Source organism: Struthio camelus, chromosome 7 (assembly GCF_040807025.1).
Source record: "Struthio camelus isolate bStrCam1 chromosome 7, bStrCam1.hap1, whole genome shotgun sequence".
NCBI lineage: Eukaryota > Metazoa > Chordata > Aves > Struthioniformes > Struthionidae > Struthio > Struthio camelus.
In genome coordinates this window covers 34,166,891-34,193,542 of record NC_090948.1, presented here as the reverse complement: position 1 = coordinate 34,193,542, position 26,652 = coordinate 34,166,891, and the positions used below count along the sequence as shown (strand labels likewise).

Here is a 26,652-nt window from a genome sequence, read left to right as displayed (position 1 = left end):
ATGCTGCAGTGATATGCATATATACCAGCCACCTTATTACGGTACGCTTACTAGCTTACAGGCAAGACAGACTCACAAGTAATGATGTTCTCAAAGACACATCTAAACAGAAATATTTTGCACTTCAATGAAGCCGGCAAAAAAACAAGCTACGCCGAGTTAAGGAAGGTTTTGTATAGCCAAGACTTCCTTCTCTTTCCAGATCAATAACCACACGCAACTGTGTTACAGCCTCTGCTTTACTGGTTTATGAAAGTAAGAGTGATAATACTGGAAAATAGAACGACTGACATCTGTAAAGCAACTGATAATGCCTATGTTTGCAAAGAAAAATCTCATTAAAATACATATCCCAAACAAGCCCTCAACAGCTAACTGGTACTGCACATTTACTAAACGTGTTACTAAACGTTTAGCGTTTTAGCAAACGCTAAAATAATAGACCTCTTCCTCCTCTTCAAATATGCCATACACGGTGTGTACCAAGCCTGAATTTATTCACACCCCAAATGTAACGTGATAGTTCTTCAGAAAGACCCCTGGGTCATCTAGAACATCCTTCAAACCAGTTCAGGAAGGACTGCTACACTAAGTTGCCCAAGCATTTTATCTAGTGCACGCTTGAATGCCCCGAATGACGACGCCTCACTGACCTCTCTTGCTGAGCGCTCGCGTTATCTAATTGACCTCACTGCTAGAAAACTTCCCCGTTTAGCTGCAGGTCATTACTTCCTGTTAGACCACCCATGACCACCTTAAATAATTCCTCCTCCTCCTTTCATGATATTTCTTCTCAAGTATTTGTCAGTTATATTCCCTTTGGCAGGCTGTATATAGCGCATTCCTGAAACCTCCCTTCACAGGTCATGCTCTCCTGTCCTTTCATTGCTTTTGTCACCCCTCTTTGAACTGTTTTCCATGTACTGATGTCACTGTGCAGTGAAGAGCCCTTGATGATAAAAGTAGCCCACACAAATATACTTCTACTTGCAACGAAAGAGAAGTATCCATCGCTAAGTGGAAGAGGCAGGTGAAGCCCGGCCATCTCTGCAGGAGGCTGTGAAAAGGGGGAGCCTTTCGAGGCTCTGACCCTGCCGCCTGGGCCAAAGGGAGGAACAGAATAGCTACAAGAAAACATCTCCTTCCCAGCCCCGAATTTCCCTCTTTTCTTTCTATACGTTGCCTTGCTGGGAGGTCACATAGTCTGGTCTTCACAATATAAAACTGTTTTTGCTGTCACCCTTATAACTGAGGTTTTGCATGTAAGCTGAACAACAGTGCCCGGCCAAACACATCAAGGATTTTTGCAGGTAGAGAAGGGAACGTTCTTCTCAAAATGATTAAGGAGGGACACGCTCTCTTTAGATTAGGTCTGCCTTAATCCCAAAGTGACCTTTTAATGCAAAACTTGGGGTAGCTAACATTTATAAAAACGTAGTTACCTTCTGTTTTCTCATAAATGCTGATTCAATGTTTATACCTATACTGTTGAGAAGATTCCTCTCTCTCTCCCAAAACAAGTCAAAGCGGTTTTAGCAGAATAATAAATCTTGAAAACTTACAGAAATGTCAATAATCTCTGATGCAGTAAGTTTGACACTTTGCAGAACCAGGCACTGAGGATACTAAGTCAGTAAAGTAAAAATGATGCCTAAATAAAAACAAAGCCAAAAACATAAACCTAGAAATGAGTGCTTCCAGGCTTTAGGTAGTTTAGAGCTGCTGAGATGGCAGAGCTGCTCCCTCACTCCAACACTCCAAGGTCAGATGTTGCACCTCTGGCCCAGTCTGATGAGCAGGACTGAAATCTGGATCCAGATTTTTAGAGGGGAAAAACGTACCGCTTGCAAACTAAGCAGGCAAGGTGAACAAGTGCCAAACAGGTGATGTCTATGAACTGTACTTAGAAGATGTTGTTTAAACCATTTGTATCAGGGTTCATGACCCAGACTCTCTCTGGGAATATCTTATTTTTGTTTCGCGTTCCACAGGAGGGCCTGTGGGCAACCCCTTGGGTTTTTTGTTCTGGAGGGGTTTTTTTGTTGTTTTTTAATTAACATATATTATTACCTAACCGATTTTAAGAGATCTGGTTGGAGTTTTTCAGAGACATTTTTCCCCCACAGAAAATATCCGCTCATCAAAACTGAAAACATTAATAAGGAACCTCTTTCTCATACTGAATCTTCCAATTCCTGAAATTTATAGAATCTTGTCGTTCTCAAATTTTTTAACTTGAGCTAAAATAGAAAAAAATCAAATTAATATGCTCAAAATTTAAAAATAAAGTCTTTGAGAATTTTCTTCTCAGATTGCTCCTTACAGCTTTCTGAGATCTAGATTTTCCCCACCTCTGACAAGGGAAACCGTTTCAAAATCTCAAACAACTTCTAAGATGTCATATTGCTAGCAATCCAGCTCTAGTCATTACTTGACCTATAGCATGAAATACTTAATAACTATAGAAATACCAAGTTGTGAAGGGACTGACTCTCTGCCGCTACACGTTGTGAACGACACATTTCTGTACATTATGTAACAGTAAGCATTTCATTGCAGCTAAAACTTGTTATTCCAAACCACCTCAAACTGCGCTGTAGATAATCAGCTGCAGTTACTGCCTGCAACACTGAGGAATCAGTGTGGCCGTTAAGGCCAAGAAACGTAAGGCCAGCCTCCGTCAGCGCTCCCCACACCGAGCACCCCACCTCTCGAGCCTTTTGAGAGCCCCTCGCTAAGAGTCACATTTTCTTTCATAAAGCTTTTCTGAATCAATCAAGATTCAATATAGGAAGACTGCCAAATAAATTACTTTTCATTTCTGCCCACAGTTAAACTCCTGCAGGGATCTGGAAGAATACCAAGATCATTAGCCTTAATGCCTATAATACACACTGCTTTAAGGTGAAGTGAGTAGTAAAACAGTTTAATCCATTAGCCCCGACGCTCGAGAGCGCGGCAGGGTCCCGCCAGCACACGCACGTAACTCTCACCAACAGCCCCGGCAGCGCGCGCTCACGGGAGACGGCCCTTCTGCCCAGCGCAGAGCTGGCTCAAACGCCCGCGCTGATTTTTGCTTAATACTTGATTTGGACACCTTGTTAGGATCCCTTGGAAAACTAAGCGCTATGTGTTTTTGCTGGAGGCCTACCATGACGCAAAGCGCCCGACCGCCTGAGCCGCGTACAGCCGGCAACACTTTGAACCGAATTAGGCTGGCAAGTACTCCCTTCGCTCCTCCAGCGAAAGCCCCGAGGTATGCGCACACACCAGCCCAATTTGTCCCTGCGCTAAGCCCTTCCCAAGCTACCCGTTTGCCTCATTTATCTACGACAAAATTAACCCTATTAATTTGAAAATCAGAGCTGAACACAAATGTGGAGGATTTATTTATGCTGATATGATAAAAATACCTAATGAGCTAATTTAACTTTTTTTTTTTTTTTTTAATTTAGCAGGCTTTGATGCAGCAAAATTGATAATTGGAAACAGGTCCATCCACATTTTAATTTCTTAGTTCAGTCTCATCCCTAGTAAGTTTAAAAAGAAATTATTACAAGGCCAAATTCCTAGCTAATTAGTATGCTGAAGTTACACTGAGGATCCAACTCCTATTTCCAACGGTGACATATGAAGCACTGTAGAATAATTCACTATTTAATATTTAAAAAGCTGGATAAAACTAATTAACGCCAAAAATTAGCCCATAGCACAACATTAATTACAAGTTTGCCCAAAAGCTACGTCCCTGTCCTAATTAGCCTCCTTGATTTCAAGGAACCATTAAGAAAAAGACAAACATATATATAATTCCTACTTCATGCTTGATAGAAACGTCGTGATTCAGCTGTCAAAGAGTAATAACGCACCATTTTATCATGAATTTGGAGATTTCCACAGTAAAGATGACACTCCTAGACACCTTACGTTTAATTTCTACACCTTATGCTTAATTTCCTACAGTAGATTTTCTGGTCACTTGTAGATGCTGACTTAAATCCAAGTCAAGGTGACTTAAATCCAAGTCAAAAGCACTGGTATGGAAGACAATCAGAAAAAAAAAATTGCCCAGCAGACCTGTAGTTTATATTGAAAGCGCCCATCTGGCCTATGCTGTCCCGCTTCCATCAAGAGCAGAGTAGGTATTGCAGGCAGTGCCCCATATTTCAGTTCTCTGGCACCAGAGTCTGACAGAGAAGCTGATTTGACATTTATCAGCCAGCACTGTCAAAATCTACCACTCCAAAAACTTGGCAAAGTAGCACGTAAGTCATCACACACGTTCCTGAAACGTAGATGATAAAAACAACTGTGCACTGACCTCATTAATAAACGTCTGGGCTCCCCTCGGGCTGAGCAGTAAGATGGCCCTCCGCAAGGTGTCGCGATAGCGGTTCAGCTCCTCTGTTTTCATGGTAGTGAAAAGGTTGGCAAAGACTCGGCTGATGTTTCTGTCCACTTTCTGCAATGACACATCAAGTCCCAGCCTTGAGGCCTGATCAAGAAATCCCTGCAGTCCGCGTATATCTGCAACATAGGAGGGGGGAAAAAAAAAAAAAAAGAAAAAAAACACCACTGCATCAACTTTGCCAATTAGGCAAGCATCACTAATTAGGTGGGAAAAGACTTTTTCCTGCAGTGCTGTCAGAAGAGTCTCCCACACAGCTTCATCCACCTCGCACAGCTGCTGCCACCACGTCCACCAGCAGTCAGTGCCAAGAGGTCCCTCTCCCGAGGCCGCAGCGCTCGGCACCGCACGGGCAAACTGCTGGGCCCGGCCTCAAGGAAGTCACAGGTCCAATGCAGACACACAGCAATAGATGCCTAAGCACGGGGATAAATCACTTGCTCCTAAACGTCTCCTCTTCTACAACCTTTCTTGCACGAGATCGTGCCTATTTGCTCCAGGGAAAAAATTATGATATCCAATATAAACCCCCATCCTCCTTTTGACCTCTTTTCTTTTTCCTCCTCCCTTCCTACAAGTACCTTACCTAGCTGGCAGTTTAGCATATGAATAGCTTATTATACATAAACCTGTGAAACAGTATACAAACTGTTAGGATACATTACAGTGTTAAAAAACATCAGTTTTAAACACGGTAAGTCATGCAAACAGCCCCCACCATGACCTGTTCATGTGAGCTCTGTCCTTCAACTTAGCTCAAGGCTGCCTGGGGAAAAAAAATTCCTACTCACATTTGTTAAAACATTAAACACTGAAGAACACCCATCCTTACCGTTGTCGTACTGAAATCTTTTAGTTCAAACTCAACTCTGACTTCATGACCCTAAGCAATTTTTTTTATAATAAATGCCTGAGGCCTTTTTTTTTTTTTTTTTTTTTTTTTACAACAGCAAGAAAAGGTCAAAGCTTATACTCAAAATTAATAGCGATCCAGTCGCAGCTGTACCACGTTATCAGCAGTCCTTATTTCTGTCTGAAACATGAAGTACCCGTCTGGAAGGCGGCGGCACTATTCAGGCCTCTTTTCTCACGTTCATTTCTCACACTGCTAACCTCCAAATTCCAAGCTCCTGGGTGAAGCGCAGGGGTGTAAGTTACAGTAACCGTTCAGCTGAGCAGCCCTTTTAAAACAAAAAGAACAAAATCTTTGAGACAAAACCTCTGACTGGAGGTAGGCTGTAAAACTGCCCTTTCCAGTCTTTCTGCATCTTCATAGGAAAAACTGCTCTAATCTTTTTGGCTTTTCTTCCGTGCTATGTAACACTGAATCGTAAACTCCAGCGAATAATTACAAAACCTGAACAAACAGCAGGTCACACTGGGGAAAAGGACGTGGCTATATCCCGGTCAAACTGGGAAGGATTTTTCCTTTTTACTCAGCACGGCGACCCAGCAGCCAGCTCCGGGACCACACGCGCCACGCAAATTCTCTGCAAACGCAACTGCAGCGAAACCTCTCTTGAGAAACGTGCCTCGGTTGCTACTCGGCATTGAAGAACCAAAGTCAAGCACTACCTACTCCTGCCGCTGCGTCGCGTTACAGAGGTGGCCGCAGCACCTCCAACAGTTTCGTGTCGTTAGAATAGGCCCGGCACGCGCCAGCCACGGCAGTCTCTCCGCTGCCGCTCCAAGCCAGGTTTGTCGATACGACGATCGCTGCGCTCAGCGCAACCATCAGGAAAGGGGCGCTCCAGGGGATTTTTCGGGTGGCTTAGGTAAGTCGCACTGCAGCGCGGCCCCCCCGCCTGATGCCTCTGGGGTTGCGTGGTCTCCACGACCCTGAGTCACTGCCGAAGGGAGGGGGCAGCATCCCACAGGCTCTTCTGGGAAACGCCAGATGACTTGAGCACTTGTACGGCTGCTAAATATTGCAGGTACGCTCAAATAACGACAGTCACAAAGAGCTATTATTTACAGGCTAAAGTATTCCGTTAAAGTCGTCAAGCTAAGGTTAGATTTTGCTAATTTAAATGCAGGAAACTAGCATTCATTCCTACACCTATGCTCACTTCATGGATCTGTGATACTCGAAACACAAAGATTTTTCTTTTAAAATATTGTTTAGCCCTTCAAAATTACTGCAGCCCTTGACAAATACTAAGAAAAGTCCCCTTTTTACGGTGTACTAACAATATGTCTTTTTGTGCATGCATCTAAAGTTATAACTGCACAAAGGAAAGTTGTTTACAGCAGATTAAATGCGTTGATATTGCTCTGGGTTTTTTGCTGTATGTTTTCAGCTGACCCTGCTGAACTACCGGTTAGAAATATTGCTGTAGACCAGCACACGGTATTTGATGCACACGATACGACTGTTTGGATCCAGGAGAGGGTTCTGCATTTCTTTACAAATTATTATCCCCACCTAGGAAAGAACCTATATTCCAGCTTAAATAATTGAGAGGATTCAGACTTTTGCCAGCTTGGTAGCAAAGCACAATTTGAGGGAGGAAGCTGTCCAAACTCAAACGTACAAGCACAATCTGTCAGTTTTTCACAGATACAAATGCACGCGAAGTTTTTCAGTGTTGGCAATGAGAGAGCGCTGCCTGACTGCGTCTCCCCGAGCCTGCGACGCCGGCTCCCCCGCGGCACTGGGGAGGGTGGCAGGGCTGGGGGCACAGGGGTGGAAGTGGGAACCGGGAGCAATATTTTCAGAAGTGACTAACGATTTTAGGTGCCTACTTAACAAGACCTCATTTCACAAATAATATTTGCAGGCTTTACCAAGAGGGTAATCATTTCTTAAAATGTATCAGTACGTAAATACACAAACACATGCACATATGCAGGAGCATCTGCTTATAAATCATAACGAATTAGACTCAGTTTTAATTTATCTGACATACCACATAAGAAAATGAGTTTGATGTCCTCCATTTTCTCCATCGGCAGCTGACAAATCCATGCAACAGAGAAAGCCTGAGCTTCGTTCCATGGCAGTTCATACAGCAACGTTCACCAACTCGGTGCCTACTTTCTTTCCGCTCTTCCTAATTTGTGACAGTTAACCCTTCATTTTTTCCAAAATTGAAGGGACTCTTGTAAAATTCACACGGAATTCAATAAAAATAAAGGAGGCCATAAATGCTTTTAACTCATAAAATACACGTGGCTTTCTGTGTCTCCTGTACTTGTGACTTTTTCCTTTCATTTGAAAAGTTCAGATTCTAACATTAGAGAGACAGTTATCTTGAACTACTATTACTATTAATAATAATAACAATAAATAATTCCTTATGCCCATTTATTTCATATATCATAAGAAAAGTACAGCAATCCAAGCTCAATCACAGCCCAACACTTCTGGCTAGAATATGTGGCAAGTGAAGCGCAGCATGCTGCATGCTCCGGGACCTAGAGCCGACTCTGCCTTCCCTTTTCCAATTAGCTATTTTTCCTCAGGGTGTAGCCTACATTCACCCATAAAAATCACATAGTACTATTTTAATCATCTACCTGCCTGAAAATACCTGATTTTTGCACGCTCAACACGCCAGGCAGAACTTCAGAGACAATATTTGAAAATTTCTCTTCAGAGAACGCCAATTTGTGACAGACCATGCTCTACCGCTACTCCCGAAGCACACCGACACGATATTAAAAGCAGTCACGTGAATCCCTCTCACAGAAATTAACCGTAAAACCATATAATAACTGGACGTGTACGAAACACTCTACTCTGAGCTACAACCACGTGGTCAGCAGGTGAGACCTGCAACTAACTCACTTGAGCGCCTTAAGAGGAGCAAACTTCACGTGAACTTTGTCTCTCTTCTGTGACATCCAGCTTGAGAGTGAACTTCTGCGGGTGAGACAACCGTCTTCCTCGTTCTGACAGATACGCCATGTATTTAGGTCTGACCACAGAAGAATGAGACAATTTCAGGGATAACATTGCTATTAAATAGTAAGGAAAGCCCTGACGCACTGCTAATATATGACCTTTGTCACTGTGGCGGCAAAACACAGGCCTGCCACAAAAAAAAAAAAATAGCACACATGCTATTAGCTACAGATATGTAAAGCCTATTGTCATCTACAAAGTAATTCATTATTCTGTAGATTCATATATCATCTGTAATATTGCTTATATAAAAAGTTTGTAGAGTCTACCTTAACGTTTAGCTGCATTAAAATTATAGGACCTCATTCCTGGCCGTGACACAAGCAGCTTTAAACTATTATTTTTTGTGTGAAACAGCTGTGTGCTTGGCAAAGCCGGCCTTTAAGGACGGCTCGTTGTAGAAAAGAATTTCCAGCAGGCAGAGAGCAACATATTGGCTTTTCAACACCAGTTACTAACCCGGCTTGACAGGAGCAGAGACACCACATGGCCAGAAAACATTTTACATTGGACAGAAAAAAGCTGGAAGTAAATGGAAGTACAAAGCTGGGGCTGAGTGCAAGGCTAAAGAAGCTCCAAGAAATAATTTCACACCCTTTCATTCCTATCCATCACCAAGTAAATTCGGGGAGGATTGAAGTATTTGCACCAAGCTCTATTTTCAAATAACCTACACCAATCTTTTCACTTGGACATTTGTAAAAGGGAAAAGTAAATAAGTGTGAAAAATAATGACATCAGGCAGGAAAAGTTGAGCTTTTGAGTTTCTCATTTGCTGATTGTAGACTCTGTTCTTCACACTTTTTTTTACATTAGTTTTATCTGAGTGTTATTTTGGTGATATATTTAAGCAGTGACAAGCGTGTCAAGCAGACTTGGACAGTTCCATTATTTTAGTGGTTATACACGTATTAAAAAAAAAAAAAAAAATTGTTTCCTTATACTGAAGCTCCAAGAGAAGAGAAAGATTGCTTTCACTTCCTTGCCAACTGTTTCTTACGGTTAATGCACAGATACTCTGCTTCATTACGGCTGTCTCTCTTGACTGCAGACCGGACGGCATACTTCCCATTAATTATTTCATTTTTTAAAACGGAATAAAATACACATTCTAGGATTCGCTGATTTGTAAGTCTACAAGCACTCTGAAATAGGTCTCCTAAACCACTTTAATTTCATGAGTACCATTTAGTTTATTTTGCAGTGGCTGTTGTCCCTTGTTCTCGCAACTGAAAATGGTTTACATAAGAAATAAAAAACACTGATGTAAGAAACAGAGATACATATGCTGAAAATTAGACTCCTGCTGCACTGCACGCTTTCTGAATGAACGGTTTTCAATACCCTCTTTGGGTCCTGGTGACAGATAATAACCTACTCAAAGGATCTGAGCGCACTCCAGGCTCCTAGAAAACTAAAAGTGGACGCACTTCAGAAGTAGCTCCCTGTTATTAGGTTAATAAATATCCATATTCTCTTCCTTCAAACAACAGAGGGAAAATTATTATTTATGCTTCCAAAAGGGAATTATGTTGTCCAAATCATCTGAAGAACTAGACTTTGAGCAAGTACTGAAATTTTCGACCTAAAAGGCTCTCAAGGTGATTCTGTGTGAATACAGCGACTAGACCAGAAAGCAGAACAGCAAAGTCTCTTACAATAGATACGACTTCATTACTACTTTAGTGTAAATGCAGATGCTTACTAGATCCCACTGCAAATGTGCCATGACGTAGGTAAGGTGTATTTTCTGCTTTTTACAAAAGGTCCCCCCGCTCCCCTTGTTACAACCTGTAGCGTGCAGCTTCTCGCTCCACCTTCCGCGTTTCCAGGCAGCCCTCTGCCTGCCACGCTGCCAGAGCCAGCGCCGGGAGCCCGGCTACGGGCCGGGCGGCTGCTCGAGGGGCCTTGGAACGCGCAACTGCAAAGCAGCGCCTGCAATTCACTCACCGCATGCTCAGTGAGACGTCACTTAAAAAACTTTCTGCTAAAAAATATCTTTGCCTACTTGCATGTTTTTAGATATGTCCTCAGAGCTGAAAATAACACTTCTGTAATTTTACCCCTTTTCCTTTCTTTTTTTTCTCCTCTTAAATGAAGGAGCTCAGTAACCTGGTAACAGTTATGCAAATAAAATCAACCCATGAAGCTATCACTCCGTTCCCACAGCCACTCAAACAATTCTTAACATGAAACTGAAAACAGCAATTACATAGGACGACTTCTTACTCAGCTAATATAAGGGCAGCGGTACTGGATGAGATCGAAGATCTGTCTAGCACAACAACGCGTCTCAGTAGTTGCCCTACGTGGACGCCTAGGCAAGGGTGTAAAACGGGAGCAACCGGGCGGCAGCGCTTCCCCCGAGTATCCTCCCAGCAATCCAGCTGGCAGTGCAGGGACCTCCTCAGGCCAACGCGGTTTCTATGTATTTCTAGGCACTCGGCACGTGTATTTGTGTTATAAACCTCAGTGGCTTTCTCCTCCGTAGACTAGCAGGTTCCCCTTATGCCCTTGTAACTTGTGAGCATCCAGATCGATGCACCTTCACCAGTTTTAACCTGGGAATTTTCAGGATCCCATTGGACTCGCTTTTCCCTTTCTTTTGTCTCGTACTCCTGGACAGATACTAAGAGCTATCCAACATAAGGCAACATGCCAGCGCCAGGTCTCCCGGGCTAACCAGAAACTACATCAAACCCTTTGGGCTGAGAAGCTGCACAGCCTCTTCTCAAAGAAATGGGAGAAAAGCAAGGAATCAGAGATTTCTGGAAAGAATATAGCAGGCTACCAGAAATGTCGCCTTTGAAAAACGCAGGGAAAATTGACTTCCCATTTAAATCTAGATCACAGGCTGACATTTGACCACCTACAGGCAGAAACTGAAAATCCTACTATACTTGTTCTGATACAAGCATCAGGGCTAATCAAATGCACAGAGGCGCTCAGAAGCCCCTCACCTGCCATCAAAGGCTGAGGGCCATATCCTGGCTGCAGAGCTCTTCCTCTGGGCAGTGACACTGCCTGCGTGGGGCTACTCGCTTATCGGGCATCCAATAACGAAAAGCAACCTGGATATAGACAAGTCATAAGCATCATCGTGTTTCACTCCTGAAGGCACGGCAGAAGGACAGCACACGCCATAAAGCCAGATGCGTTACTTACCCTCATGGATGTTTTCTCTTATTTGACTTATCAAAAAAAAAAAACTCTATTAAAAACATTAAGCTACTCTACACAGCTCATGTTTCATACCTGAAACAGCTGATCCAGTCCAAGAAACGGGAGCGTCCCAGGAGGCCCAGGAGCACAAAAGCCTTTTAAGGCTACAACAGCCCTGTCACATTTAGCGTTAAGGGTCAACTACAGGTCTCTCCTGCTGGGTTTTGACGCATCGCATTCAAACGCACAGGGAAACCACCTCAGGAAATTCATTACTGTTGGGGAAAAAAAGCTGACACATGGTACAATTAGAGTGAAAAGGGGATTCACCGAAGAGCCAGCATTCCCATTCAAATCATCCATTTAGTTCTTCCGAGGGCAATAACTGCTAACTGTTTGCCCAATGGTAAATCACTCCGATGAACTGTAATAGCTCCTCGTCTCGCTATTGCTGTTAATATATGAAAATAGTTCTAAAAATGCTACACGGTGTTATTGCTATGTCTTCTCACGAGAGGCAAAAAAATACATGATTCACAGAAGCTATGCTTTTGCTGACATCTATCCTTAAACAAAAGATTTTTTTCACCTAAATTAGTTATGACATTAAATTACTGATACTTAGCCATAGCAAATATTAGGTTAAGTAATTCTAAACATCCATCCACCAGTATATTAGCAAAGTATATTTTGCCTCTCCTTTTGGAGGTGCACTTTCCTAAAACCATACGATTTTATACAGATATTAGAATTAAAAGTGTAAGCTTCGGCTACCAGGACTGTAAGCCTTTCTGCTTTAACACAAGGGCTATAGTTACCGTTAACTTACTGTTACTCTATTGTGAATTTGGTTATTGTACTTTTAACACACAAAGCACAACCTTTATAAACCAGACTTTTTACCTGAATGAGGGATAAGAAAATGCAAACTAGAGCATCCCGAAACAACCTGAATGGGAGAAGGGAACGGCTCAGAGAGGCAAAAGGTATCACTTTGCATTCAGAGAAAACCTGAAGGCGCCTGAAAATTTTAAGGAGCTTCATTCCGCGTGGGCTGCCAAAAGAAGTGCGCATGTAGGAAGTGTCCAGAAAAGCGAAGGAAGAAGCACAGCCCTTTGTTTCTACTGGATTGCAGAGTGAGTCTCCCTTGTGTTTAAAACAGCTTTAAATACTGTGCTTTCCAGTCTCAAGGGAGATTGCAATAAAACTACAGCAGATAAAGAAATTAAATTCCCCTTTGAGCAAAGGCTACTGGCAGGAACACCTTACTCTTTTATATGTGTAACAGTAATTATTGCTTGCATTTACATACACCTTTCAGCTAAGAATCCCAAAGTACTTTATAAACACCTGCACAGCATAATGAAGTATATGCTATAAACACAGGAGTTAGTTGCTGTTATACCTACTTGACTACACATCAGCAAATAATAATTCAACGCTCTATCAAAGACGCTTTCGCTCCGTGGAACATCGGCGGTTCAAGCAGAAGTCAGGTGCCCTGAGCAGGCCCGTGGCCGAAAGGCTGTCGGAGCTGCAGGCTCCAACGCTGCCGAGAGCGCCTCAGGACCGAGTCCTCGACCTGGAGGGAAAGGGAACTCTCTCTGGTCACTAGTTCTCAAGCAGTCGTGTGTTTTGCACAACAGAGCCCTAGGCGATGATAATTTCATAATATCTCCATTCTTTTATGTTAAAGAGTCTAGACACCTTCTCGGGTGGAAGCCACTGTTTCGCTGCGTTCATCGTCTTTCAAGGCGTTTAATACCCGCGGACGGGATGGCGGCAGCGAACCCGACTCTTGCCCTGTGCTTGATGCCCAGGGCTGCAGCTCGCCCTGACGGAGCCAGCGCCCAAGGGCGACCGCGGCGGGAGCAGCTCGGTGCCCGCAGCCCGCCGGCCGGAGCGCGGCCCCCATGCAACTGCCTGGCCAACGCCTGGGGACTCACTGGCGTGCCAAGGGCAACGAGGAGAGGGTTTTGGTTCAAAACCCAGAAGGAGGACCCTCTGGCCAAGCTTTCCTTTACTTAAATTTCATCCATCAGGCTATAATTAGCATAGCGGTATCTGAAATCTGGAAAAGTTTCCTTTCTTTCACCGACTGTTTGACTCACAAAGTGCATTTTCCTGTAGACACTGATTTCAGAAAATTAGAAAAATTATGCATTCTCCTTTCAGAGTGGTCAAAGCCCACTTTCCTACCTTTTTTAAAAGCTCATTTTGCAATATGGCCTCCATAAAACTATACAGTAAAAATGTAAAAGGATACAAAATCAATTACAGACTTCTCTGCTCTCCAATATTTTTTTGGTGAAAAATGAGATTAAAAGGGCCCCTACTGTGATAACAAATCTCTTTGGAGAAAGGAAAGAGGAGAGAACTGAAAGACAAAAATAGGATCGTTATGTCACACATAATGGCTATGAATTAGCCTCTCTTGTAGGACTACGCCAATAACAACAACAGAAATTAATTGCCTCTTACTTGTTTGCAATACAACTACTTTTAGTATGAGGGCAAATAGAAGTACTCAGGTTCTCTAGCAACACAACTCTGATCCCAGAGGAAAAAAAAATTACATACCAAAAAAAAAAAAAACCAAACAAGCACACACGTGAATCCTTGCTTACACTTTGTCATCAGCTAAAACCTTCTCAGGCATCCCTCAGTTAGCCCCATACTTTGGGAAATAACAAGTAACGATTACTTAAAAGACAACTGGTGAGCTGGTGCACTTTACCAGGCAGTCAAAATTAGTGTCAGATGATTCTCCACTCATCATGTTGTAAAGAAAAATACAGTTATTGCTATGATAATAATCAAGGTAAAACACTCCAAACATATAGAATATTCTTCCATCTTTCAGGATGTGAAACCTTGTTTTTTCTTAAAATAGCAAAAAAAAAAAAAAAAAAAAAAAAAAAAAGGCAAGCAAAAACTTCACGCCTTCTTAAGCGATCCTCCTGTGCAACCCTCCTCTCCAAAAGATAGTCCAGATATTTTAACAGCCTGTGCCCATGACTGACTATACAGTCGCTGGGAAGGCACGGTAAACTTGTTCTTGCAAATTATGCATGTAATTTGTTTCACGTGTGGCAAGGCACAAGAACAATTATGCAGGTTGCGTTGAAGCACTCCATTCAAACATTGACAACCACCTAGAAACAATAGCTTTTTGTCTTCTCCTTCCTGTGTTTCTCCAGCGCAACAGCAAAAAGCAATATTTACAGCCTTGGTGAAGAACTGTCTCCTCATTAAAAACTCAGCTATAGAAAAGGATAATGGAAATAATGGGAGTATGATGCTACACAGACTTTTTTGACTCCGTTAGCTTGTCTCACACAAATTTAATTAAAATATCTTTAGTTGGATAACAGTAGACAAGTACCAAAAGGGAGCCCTTTGTTTACTAGTCAAAACCATCCCCACTTTGTCAGCAGGGTAAATCTCCAAAAACTTCCAGTCACAAGCAACTAGCACGTTGTTTTGAAACCTGAACTCAGAGATAGGTGAATGCTTAGACAGGGGAAACACATTGTCTAATTACAACCAAAAGCAAGAAGTATGGAGGCTCGCTCTCCTTTTCCTACAGTGACATTAGATTTTTTGTTATTTAAGTATTTATCCTTAGGCATTACTGCAATATATACCCTGTACATATATTTATGAGTACATGAAAGAAGGCAGCTACACTCCTCAATAAATTTAAATTGAGATTTGACTGCAGAACTCCTCAGAACAAAGCTTCAGTGTAACTCCCCCAAAATCTGACCAGCGTTGGTCTCCCAATTATGGCCATTAATACAAAGGCCAGTTAGAAGATCCAATATAGCCTGAGGTTAACATGTGAATGGAAAGATCTACTTTTTTTCGCCTAATTAATCTTATTCCTCAGCTAATGCCTTCTAATCTTCTCAAAAGGAATTAGGCAATTCTGAATGCCACCAGGAAAAAATTAATTATTAGAAAGGCTGTAAAGAATTTAGCTGACTGAACAGCACCACGCAGGTGCCGATATCTTTGGCGTGCGCTCACAAATCTGAACTCCTTAAACTAGTTCACACAGAAGTAGACACTGCTAATTTCAGTTACCTCAAAAGAAGAGCAAGAGGACAAGATGTCATGCCAAAAAGGACAGAATAATACATTACTGCTAGGCATCCAGAACTCCGTCAATCAGGTAAAGACAAGATTTTAACATAATTACTGGCTTCTCGTTTTTCTAGTCTTGTGGAAGAGCTGGGGGAGAGGGAGGGGAACAGCACCCCCTCCTCAAGAAAATATCAGATTACTACAACACTGTGAAAGAAAAATATAAAAGTTAAAAATTAACTGGTAAGTTCCCATACTTTTTTTTCTTAGAAATTAAAAAATATAAATCTAAATCTGCAAAGTTCTTGAGAAAAATTTACCATGTGTTGTTTTTGTAAAAAGGCATGGAACGTCTCTTTGAACTTTAGAGGAATCACCTGCACATTTTCAGATTAATATATTAAGTTTTTAGTGTTATCTTTTATTCTACTTCTAATTCCAGGTAGCATCAAACCCTGCTTCCCCCTCCCCAATAAGGCAACACATCAAGCTCTGCCCCTTTACAGTTGTAAGGTGACTTCCACGGACTGTTTAAAAAAAAAAAAAACCAAAACAACAAAAAAACCCCACACAAATACAATGACAAATAAAAGTTCAAACCCTTATTTTTCCACTCTTCTAGTAAGTTTTGAGCTTAATCATGACAAAAATCACAGTGCTTTGATGCTGCCTAACATACTCTAGCACTTCTGCGTTTTTGAACATATTTGAGTAATAACTTGGGGAGGGTGGGAGAGGAAGGGGCAAGAGACTTCTTCTGAGAAGCTTAGACCCTGCTCTCAGAGAGACCATTTTCTTCTGGAAATCTTTGGAAGATAAAATACCGTGGAGTGATTTTCATTGACTTAGATGCCTTTTTATTTTATTGTCTCAGTCCCCTCACATTTTTAGCAAAATTAAGGTACGTTCCAGTTCAGGTATTTCTTCCAAATCTCTTCATTCATTCATATAATCATTCTTCTCACTACCGTGAGATTGCTCTTGGTCACCAAGTATATTAAGAGGTTTCATCTGCAGCTTCTTCCTTCACACCTCCAATATTTACCCAGATGTGCTTCCCCACACCTAACTACCATGGCTTCTGCAGCAGCCCAGACAATACAGCTGTAACCTTCAGGGAAGGAGAGAGCCGTGAGAGCTGCTGGAAACACTCTTATTTCAAAACCTTCTGGCAAGAGGTTGCAGACACAGTTTCACACTTCATTTCTTTTGACATGTCCCCAGAACCAGTGCTGTCTGTATCTGGTGACAGTATTCGAAGCTTCACATCCCAGCCACCTCCGAGGCTGTAGTATACTCTCTGCTGTTTGCATGAAAAGAAATGTTTCTTCCCCCCGGAAACAAGCATTTAGTGTTTGTATGAACACAGCTCTCTTGCTCAAAAGAGTGGAATGAATGACCAGCAAAGCGTGCTTTAACACCAGAAGGAGAGCGAGCTGGAATTTGGGCGCTTGAGAGTTAAAAGGTCACTGATGAAATTCTTTACAGCAGGATCTATTTTTTTTTCTCATTTCATATGCAGAAAGTCTAATGTTAAAAAAAAAAAAAACTCAGATGCTGGCTGTTGTATAATAGCATCTCAAATTATGCTTTCTTTCACCCACTGTCATGAAGAACTTTTGAGTCCAGGAAAACGTAAAATTTTTTTTTGTCTTTTCTGCTCAAGTTTCTGCCATTCTCCTACTCCCATTCCCCTCCGATATGGTAACTCCTATATGCTCTTTTATTTCATACAAGCACAGGGGGATCATTCATACATGAATTGACATTAACTCATGTTTTCTATTTTATATTTCACTTACTGAAGCATACAATTTAAAGGGAATTTGCAGACGGGGAGTAAGTCCCTACTCTCTTCTTATAGGTCAGTCATTCGTTCCCACCTGAGGCAATCAGCAGTTTATTGATTCTGCAACGATGAGAAATGAACAGGAAGCTGGAAAAGCAAATAATATACATGGTACTATATATTTCAATCAATGCCATTTTTTTTTCCCCTGTGTGCCTGAACCTCCAGTTTGTGACTGTGTCAGCCACAAGGGGAAAACCAGCCTAACTCCAGCAACTCTTCCCTGAAGTCTCCCCTGTCACCTCTTGTGCTGGCTGCTGATGCACGAGGCATCCTCAGAAGTCGGGTCTGGATGAGGCAGGTTTTCTCTTCTTGTGACTGACCTCCAGCTGCGGAGGATATCTCAAATGCAGCAGCTAACAAAAGATAAATGAGCAGGGCTGTCTTTTCCATGGAGCCTGCACTTCCAACAGTGTAAAAAGGGGAGTTCGAACTACCTTAGTCATACGCCACCTCATTCCCTGCCGTACAACTTGGCAAGAGCAACATGACTTAGAAGCAATGAAATTGCTCAAGGCAGAGAGAGTCCCCCTTAGATTTATAGGAACAAGTTACTGTGGTGCGTGTACAGAGAAGTTTACCTGTCTGTTAGTGCTATTCCCCAACCCCAACTAGAAAAAGTCCTGCTGAAAACATTAGTATCTGTTTAAACCTCTACAACAGCATGAGAGTTAGGGAGGGGGAGTAAGTCTCCACTGCTAACTAACATTTCACTATCCAGCAATAAAACTATTTTCCTTGAGCAAACAGGCTACAATTAAAGCACGAAAGCCAGAGGAGGAACATGAGGAGGAGTACAGACTAGCTAACTGAGGACAACCATATGAGAAAAAAAATAAAAAGTCCTCCTGAACTTTGCCGTCTGCTGATGACAATTTGAAGAGACAGTGAGTAAAAAACCTACTCAGAAGAGAAGAGAATGAATCATCCGAAATTGCAGTGGATTTAGTGAAGTGCATAGTCCCAAGGGGCTAAAGAGATGTGAAGAGAGATAGCAAGGTTGACTGTGCAAATGAAACAACTGGACACTGAAGAGTGCCACGGGAATACCGAGGCACATTCCTTTAGCAACTACTACAGAGAAGAACGGAAAAAAACAAAACAAAACAAACTGAAGTGTATCCTCAACCTATTACTTCATTTACATTTTTAAGCTGGCTCTGAAGGAAAGAAAAAAGATTGAGAATAAACAGTAAAACATCACAGCATTTTTCCATGCTTAGATCCCAGAAAAGTAGAAAGGGAAGGCAACCCCTCCATGATAACGTCGACTCTTTATTCAAAGAGCTGCATTCCTTCTCCCAGGGGCAAGCAAAGATACTGCTTTAAACTCTCATTCAGAAATCAAGCATCAGATTCACCGCGCGAGGTCTCAGACAAGGTGCAACTATGCCAGACAAGCATCCATCAGCACGAATGACCTTCTTCAGAAGGCCTGTTAAATTTCACCTTTAGAAAACTACCCTCTGTGCTGCCAGCTCCTAGCTGTTCCCACTGGGCAACCCGCTCTTCCTCCTCCTCCTCCTCCCTGCCAGCCACATAAGCCCAGCGGTCTCCATCCTTCTCCACGCCCAGCCCTGGAGTAAAAAGAGGATCCCCGCGTCTCCTTGCCCTGCTCTCATCCCAGCGCAGCATAACCTGTTCCTGGATACGCTTTTGCAAACACACTTCTTAAGACCAGTGAATACATAAAATGCCAAGTATTTTGCAGGATTGCAGTGGGACCATTAAACTGGTAACAATGAGCAGAATATCCAGAATTATTCTGAAAGAAAGCTTTTAGGGCTTAGTCTGACTTCTAATTGTAGGAAATTTGGAAAAAATCTTGATGACAGCAAATTGTCTTCATCTACTCAGCAAAGTTTTCCCTCCAGCTTCCCAAGACCCACACCAAGTGCTCTCTACAAATCCAGGCATCCGCTCTCAAAGAGGGGATACTAAACTAGCCAGAGTGCAACTCTCATGCTCTGCCACTACCCTCCTTACACTCAGATATCCTATTTTCCTGGTTTCCCAAAGTTAAGTTGAGGGGAAAAAGACGACCTTGTTACAGAGGGTGCTTCTAGTAAATTATCGTTTAGAAATTTTTAAGAATTTAAGAATTTAAAGAATTATTTCTGAATCATGCTTTAAAACTTTATTACTCTTTACTGAATTGTACTAGCGCCAACTGAGAAAAAGACTCAGCTGCTCCTGAGGAGTTAGTTTGTTTAGTGGCGTAGGAGCAGGATCAGAGATATGGCATCACTTCAGTCAATGGTATAAACAAAGCAGCTACTTCAATCTTGTGCAGTTCCAGCGTCCACACTTCAAAGCAGACGGTAAACGACTGGAACAGCTTCAGAGGAGATCTCCAAACACTGCAGCGGCTGGCAAGCACGCTTTACAGTGAGAGACGGAGCAACTGCAGGCTACTCGGCCTATGGAAAAGGAAGTTAAGTCTTATGAAAATTTAAACAAGGAGAAAATTTCTGACAGACAACTCTTTTGACTGAGCAAGAAAACAGCAGAGGAAAGTCTGGATCTGAAACAAAACAATCAGACAACGAAAACACAACCCCCCCCTCCACGTTTTTAAACTAGTGGAAACAATCAACTATTAGAATAACTTCCCTTAGGATGCGGGGGCTCAAATTAAATGTTTAAAGTCTCCACGAGAGGTTTTTATAAGAGATATGCAATAGTTGAAGGAACATACAAGCTCATTTCAAGAATAAAAATGGGATATGCTCCAGCTCGTGTTACCTAACGACTCAAAATAAATGATGTTCTGGCCTTAAATGTTTGAATCTATGAATTTGACGAACATTTGTTTGTTTGTTTGAAAAGATATTTGCAAAAGGAGCAAGGCAACAACATAAACCTGAAAATAGACCTGAGCAGAAAGCCAAGTACATTCGCAGCCATGCTGCATCCCTGCGAGGGGGTGACTGCAGCGCGCCGGGCCAGCGCACAGACGGTTTTGTGGAAATTTCCATCTCATCAGCGTACGGGCTTCAAACAGCCTGGCCACAGAAGTCAAAAAAAAAAAAAAAAGAAAGGACATCTGCTGAATATTCTGCAACCGAGGCAGAAATCAAACTGAACTAGCAGTTGCTTCTGTACCACAGCCTGTATGGTTAGACACGGACAAGACTCCAGACACGAAACAGTGATCTGTCCCAAGAAAGATAAGTTTTATATGCTTCTTGTTTCCATTCTCCTCTCACTCCGAAACAGCTAAATCTGCCTTTTCTCATGTCAAAAAAATATACTTTAAAAAACAGAGGATATTCTGAAAGTTCTAGATTAAGAGATATTTAAAATAAATATCAACATTGGCATTGAAAAAATATTCCCACAAATACTGAATTATATAGTTTGAACAACAGATATCCTTCCAAAAAACCCAGTTTACATAATGATCAGAACCCACATTTTACACACATCACGGTGAAAAAAGGTTTATGGAATAACTGTTCGCAAACTTTTCCTTGCTTCTAATTTTATTATTCACTACTGCAGACGAATTTGTGATGTTTATCTGCCATTTATCTGTCTTTGATGTCTCATATCTTAGTTTCTTTTCTTTTTTATTTTTATTTTTTTAATCAACCTATCCCTTATTCCCACTGCAATACATAATCACTTTGATTTGCAGTTCCCTTCAGCCAACCAAATAGGATTATATACATATATAAAATCACAAATAAAAACCCTAAATGGCAAGTTTAAAAAAAAAAAAAACTACAAAATATTAAGACAAGGGTTTGAACTTTCCTTTTTTCTATTTATAATGGTGTTTACAATTTTAGCATGACATTGTCAGCAGAAAAATGAGAATAAACTGCAAATTTAGCCTTTAAAGATGTAAGCAGTCTTTGGTTGCAATTTTCTACATAATAATAGGACTGGAAAGTTAAGAGGAAAAATTTCTCTACGGAGATCTAAAAATAAGACTGAATCCCATTTTGTCGTTAGACAGGTATTACTTCTTTCTCCTTCTGTAAAAACTTCCCTGAACTCTATATATACCATCTTACACATCACGTATGCAAACATTTTGTTTCCGTTGCAACCTGCTACTTCAACTAATATGAATATCTATTACCAGGTCTCTAATTACTAGTTTTCACATAAATGGATGCCTTTTTTTTTCCTCTTGGAACAAAAAGGTCAAGCTCCCCCTTAGGTTGTCGAATTTCTTTTTTGACCTGTCCTAACAGTAGCCGAAAATCACATCTGTTAGACTGAAAATTAAAATTTTTAATTTCCTGAAGGTTCATTAAATTTATCCGAGGCAATTTTTATGGATTACAGCACATGGAAAGTGGTAAGGTTGTAACTTTACCTTCAGTCCGTGCGTATAACTACTGGAAACTTAATGAAGTTGGAATTTATCATTCCTCGTGGCAGTGGTTATGAAATCCTTAAAGCCATGTCTTCCTTTTGGCTACTTCCACGGACCCAGCTCCGACCCCAGCTGCTCACCTCCACTTTCAGCAGCCTTCACCCCTCGCTCGCTCCTCCGCTCACAGTCTATCGCTGCCTCTTCTAGGCCAAAAGCTCAGCACCCCGCTCCAGGGTCTCTGCGGAACAGAGCCCCGCTCCGGGGAGGTGGCGCTGCTGCGCCGGACAAGGCCACCGACGCCGGCCGGCTGCAGCGCTTCACCGGCACAGGCGCGCTGACCCGGGGAACGGCTGCCCTGCGGGGTCGGGGCTGCTGGTACCTCGGAGGCTCAACGGTCGGCTCTGGAAGGGCCATCCTGCCACCGCAGCTGTGTCAAGCTCAAGGAAACGATTAACGCGAAAGGCATTTTCAGGCATTAAAAGAATACATCACGATCAGGCCAGGATCACTCCCCCAAGAAGGGATTCCTTGCCAACAAGGCTTTTATTTTAGGACTGTATTTTCTTTAAATACACTGCTGCAGAGCTGGGAAGGCGACTCGCCGCAGCACACCTGCGAACTCCCCCGTCGCACCCACCGGTGCCAAACCTCCGACCCCCCGTTCCGACCCGGAGGCCCAACAGCCCCCTCGTCTTCACTCCCATCTATGCTTCACGGACTGAGATCAGCTTTAAAAGACAGCTTGGCCTACCATTTCCAGATGGAGAATGAAACGGGCAAAGCACTCCACTTGGATAGAGGTGGGATATTTATAGAGGGAGAAATGTCAGCTCTTCATAAAGGACTTGTTTTGTTTTGTTTTGTTTTTTAAAAGGTTTCCTGCTGCCTTGACCCTGAATAACCTGCAGCCACCTGTGCCGGTCAGGCCGCCATGTCCCTCTCCGCATAGGGTCACTCCAGCAAAATCGTCCAACTATCCTGGACTGGCAATAATATTAAGAAAATATTGTGAAAATAAATAAGAAAATAAGAAATAAAAAAATAAATATAAAAAAATAAATAAGAAATAAATATAAGAAAATAAATAAGAAAATAAAGTGTCCTTTACTACTAGCAGATTTTGATCATGATATTGCTTATTAAATCTGATACACTGGATGTAGGCACACATTATTATTACTCATCTAGGGAACTGCATATCCATGTGTGTAAGAATCAGGTTCTAATACTAACCTTTGCTGGCTGTTTGTCTCTCCCAAACGCCCAAAGACTTTAAAAGTACCGGGCTACTGAAACCAACAGACCCATAATTTAAATCAGCAGGGTTTATTCATCTGCTACACAGCATAGGTAGAGATAGCTGAACAGTTTGGCTACTAGCCACAGCATGTCTGGCAATGCAAAAATATGAACTGCATTGAAATGTGATATATATTACTGGCAGTGATTAATTCTGAATCAGTTCTTAATAACTGTAGCATTAGAAAGTTAAATTCCATATCTTTATTACCACTGTAAATGAGCATGCGATTACTCTATTCAGAGAAAAACCTCACGGCTCCTGAAGAACATGAGCCAGAAAACGAGGAAGACGTTCACACTCCATTTAGACATAAAAAAAAATGCCTAAATGAAGAGTTTAAATGCAGAACTGCAAAATAAGGACATCTGTAACTAGTATTTTAGCTACGAACATCCCAATTACTGCTGGAAGAAAAATTAAGCTTTTCAACAGTGTAACATTTAGTTTTACCTAAAAAACATCTCCTGATCTACAAGATGTATTTGCATAAACACCTCGCAGTGTTCTTCCTGTTTGGTCAGCATCATCAAATCATCGCGCGTGTACGTGCCTGTGGAATAACAGCACATACAGCCCTAACTCGTACAGCAGCCGCTCAGGGACAGGGGCCGACAGCTCTCCGTTAGGGGGTACTCCTCCTCTGAGGAACTTGAAATATGAACAGAGAAGGGCAGGCAAGGAAATAAAAATTTGCAGAAGTGAAGTGATTTACTACTCAGAGTTGCACTAGAAGTAAGCCATCAGAGATCTTAGATTTTTCTGATGCTTGAATTCAATTCTCTGTCCCACTTCAGGCTTTTGGGAAGGCAAACAGGACCAAGTTCAAAGAGACGCCTAGTGACAATTTCAAAATTATCTAGGCTACTCCCAAATAAAATCCTTAAGCAACAAGACTTAACTTTTAACACTTAAAAAAAAGTAATAATAATTCTTGATGCATCTGTGCCTACATTTCCCATCTATGTTTCCTTACGTGGATACTGCAAGGAAAAATGACTTTGAGGATGGTAAACTACCCAGATTCCACATTAGCAGAAGCAATACTCTGGTACTTGGAATACGTCGGTAAAAAACACATCCAAAAGCTCAGAAATGCCTTACACTATCTTAATTAAAAGCTAAACCTACGAGGCCTTCTTAAGCCAAGCTATGAACAGCCTGCGAACATTTGTTTGCCTCTCCTTTTTTCCCTTCCCCAGGCAAGAAGGGCTGTTTGTCAGTGGAAACGGGGCTCACCGAAAAGCCGTGGCTCCACGGGCAAGGTCTAGGAAAAAAGCAGCAATCGGCAAGGAGAGGCATGAGGACAGACGCCCATAAGATGAAACTTTGTTGCTGCTCACTAGAAGAAAAAGAGGATCAGCCAACACCCAAAGGGTAACCTTTCCTTCAAGTCTGGTCTTTATAAAGGACATTTTTTCTGTCGGGAAAGACATACAAGATGTGATAAACGACGCGTCTGCAGCAGGTGTTGAAAAAGGCAAATCAGCTACGCCTAAATACATTTGAGGTGAGCAGTCACTCCAGCCCAGCTGCTTTCACCTCTAGGATGCCGAAGTCCTAGCCGAAAAAGAGAAGACGTTGTTGGGAAACAAACAGGTTTCACATGCTTGTTAAGGAGAAAAAGACAAATTATAAAGTTGCTTGGCTCGCTGTGTATGAAAGGGAAGGATCATTTGTTGACGCTACTAACAGCTCGGTTTAATTTTCCCAGGTTACTGGGCAGAGACTTGAGATGATGCTCATTCGCCTGAAATAGAAATACCAGACCTACCTGATGCCATTAAAGTTTTGAAAGAGATGTTACATGGATTTTCACTTTAAAATATTGAAGAGAGCACTCAAAGTCTGTCCATGTAAGTAGCTCTGGCAGAGACACAGACATGAACCTTCCTTCTTTGGGATTCCAAAGAGAGGGGAGAGAGAAGAGCAAAAACTGCAACTTGTTTCCAGGATGCTTTTGCACTTTTCTGTAAGATAGACAGACAATCAGATAAGGGGAGAGAAAACTATGTTGTTTTTGTCTTATTCTGCCTTGTCTATCAAATGTATTTCCAGATAGTCCATTCAAAACTTAGATATAGTTCTCCTTTTGTACGATGACACATTTTTCAAAACGTTTCAGTTTTGCTTTGCTATTCTATGACTGGGGAAACGTGCTGTGCTGCACTTGGAGATGTTTTAAAAGGGGAAAAAAAATTTTTGTTGCTTTACAGAAAGTTCATTATTTCAGACCCAACTGGGAACACCAACCAGCGTTGCCATAAGCTACCTAAGTCTATTCTGTTGCATTTCCCCTCTGGCAACGTTTCTGACTACTGCGCTCCTAGGCTCTTCTTAGAGCAGCTCCAGAATTTTACCCAGGGATGGGTTTGCAACCCCACACTACACAGAGACAATCAAAATAGCACAATCAATTCAACTTTACAAACAGATACTAGCTAGGTTGAAATCAAGCATTATCAAAATCTTTAGTATCCAGGATATCTGGATCTTTAATCTTTGCATAGATTAAAACCATTCGCAGTGTATGACAGAGTCCGTTCCTTTACATTGTTTACCACCCACATGAAGGAAGTTAGTATCTGCAGTCAGTGACTTATTAAAAATATTACTAGTGATTCTTTTTAGAAAATCAATTCTTGCTGATAACTTCCAAAAAAAAAAAAAAAAAGCCTCACTAATTAAAAAGCTATATTGGCAAAGTAAAGCTAGACTAATAGGATCCTGGAAGAATCAATCACTGTAATCATCTGCTGCCATAAACTCTACGGGAGGATTACAAATGTGATGCTTCAAAGGAGGGGAAAATTCTTTTAAAATATATTTGAACTTTACTTCTGGAATATCATGACCACCACGATCCATCACTCACGATCACTGCTCAGACTTACATTAAATCAAAGTTATGATTCAACGGTTATAATCAATCATGTGAGAGCAGACAGTGGGAATGGTACCACCGTGTTCAGTACATGCATTTCTGACTATACATGATACACCATTTCAGTAAATGGTAAACAGAAAGCTGAGAGTGAATACACAGGACTAATAATAACTTACACAGCAACTAATTAAAGCAAACAAACGAAAAAAAGATAGAAAATCACAGAAGAGATTCAGCTGAAGTAAAGCTGCATTGCCCATGGTGCAGGGGAGATAGTGACTATTTACACATTGGAAATTAAAAGCTTACTCAAAATAGATGTTATATGCCACTATCAGAGGAAGTGAATGACCTTGGAAGAAGTTTAAAGTGTGAAGGATTTATTCAAGTAGAAAACATGACCAATTACCACAATATAATTGTGTGTTGGCTTGCAGGAGCCTCAAATAGAGTGTTTACGGAGGTGGGATTTGTAAGGGACCTTAAGGCTTTTAACCGTTTTTCAACTTTTAAGATCTACTCCAGACTACTTGCACTTACAAACAAGACTTCAGCTAAAAATCAGTCCAAATGAGGCCCATAGTAGAGTTTTATCCTACAAAAAGCTTATCTCAAAAGAAAATCTTACTATGGATGACTAAATAAAAGTGTAAACGAGTAACACCACATGCAATATTTTACCAAGCTCTTCCAGACAGAGGTTTCATCAGCATTTGTGTA

The 26,652-nt window shown here is 41.7% G+C and overlaps 1 protein-coding gene across 7 annotated transcripts in view; it reads right to left on the bottom strand.

Moving 5' to 3' along the window:
• The window catches only part of GRID1 (glutamate ionotropic receptor delta type subunit 1), a 605,033-nt gene that overhangs the window by 241,958 nt on the left and 336,423 nt on the right, over nucleotides 1–26,652 (bottom strand). For all 7 annotated transcript variants that reach the window (XM_068950711.1, XM_068950715.1, XM_068950709.1 and 4 more), the window contains one exon: nucleotides 4,322–4,527. In XM_068950711.1, the coding sequence (XP_068806812.1) occupies nucleotides 4,322–4,527 (206 nt within the window). The remainder of the gene's footprint in view (nucleotides 1–4,321; nucleotides 4,528–26,652) is intronic.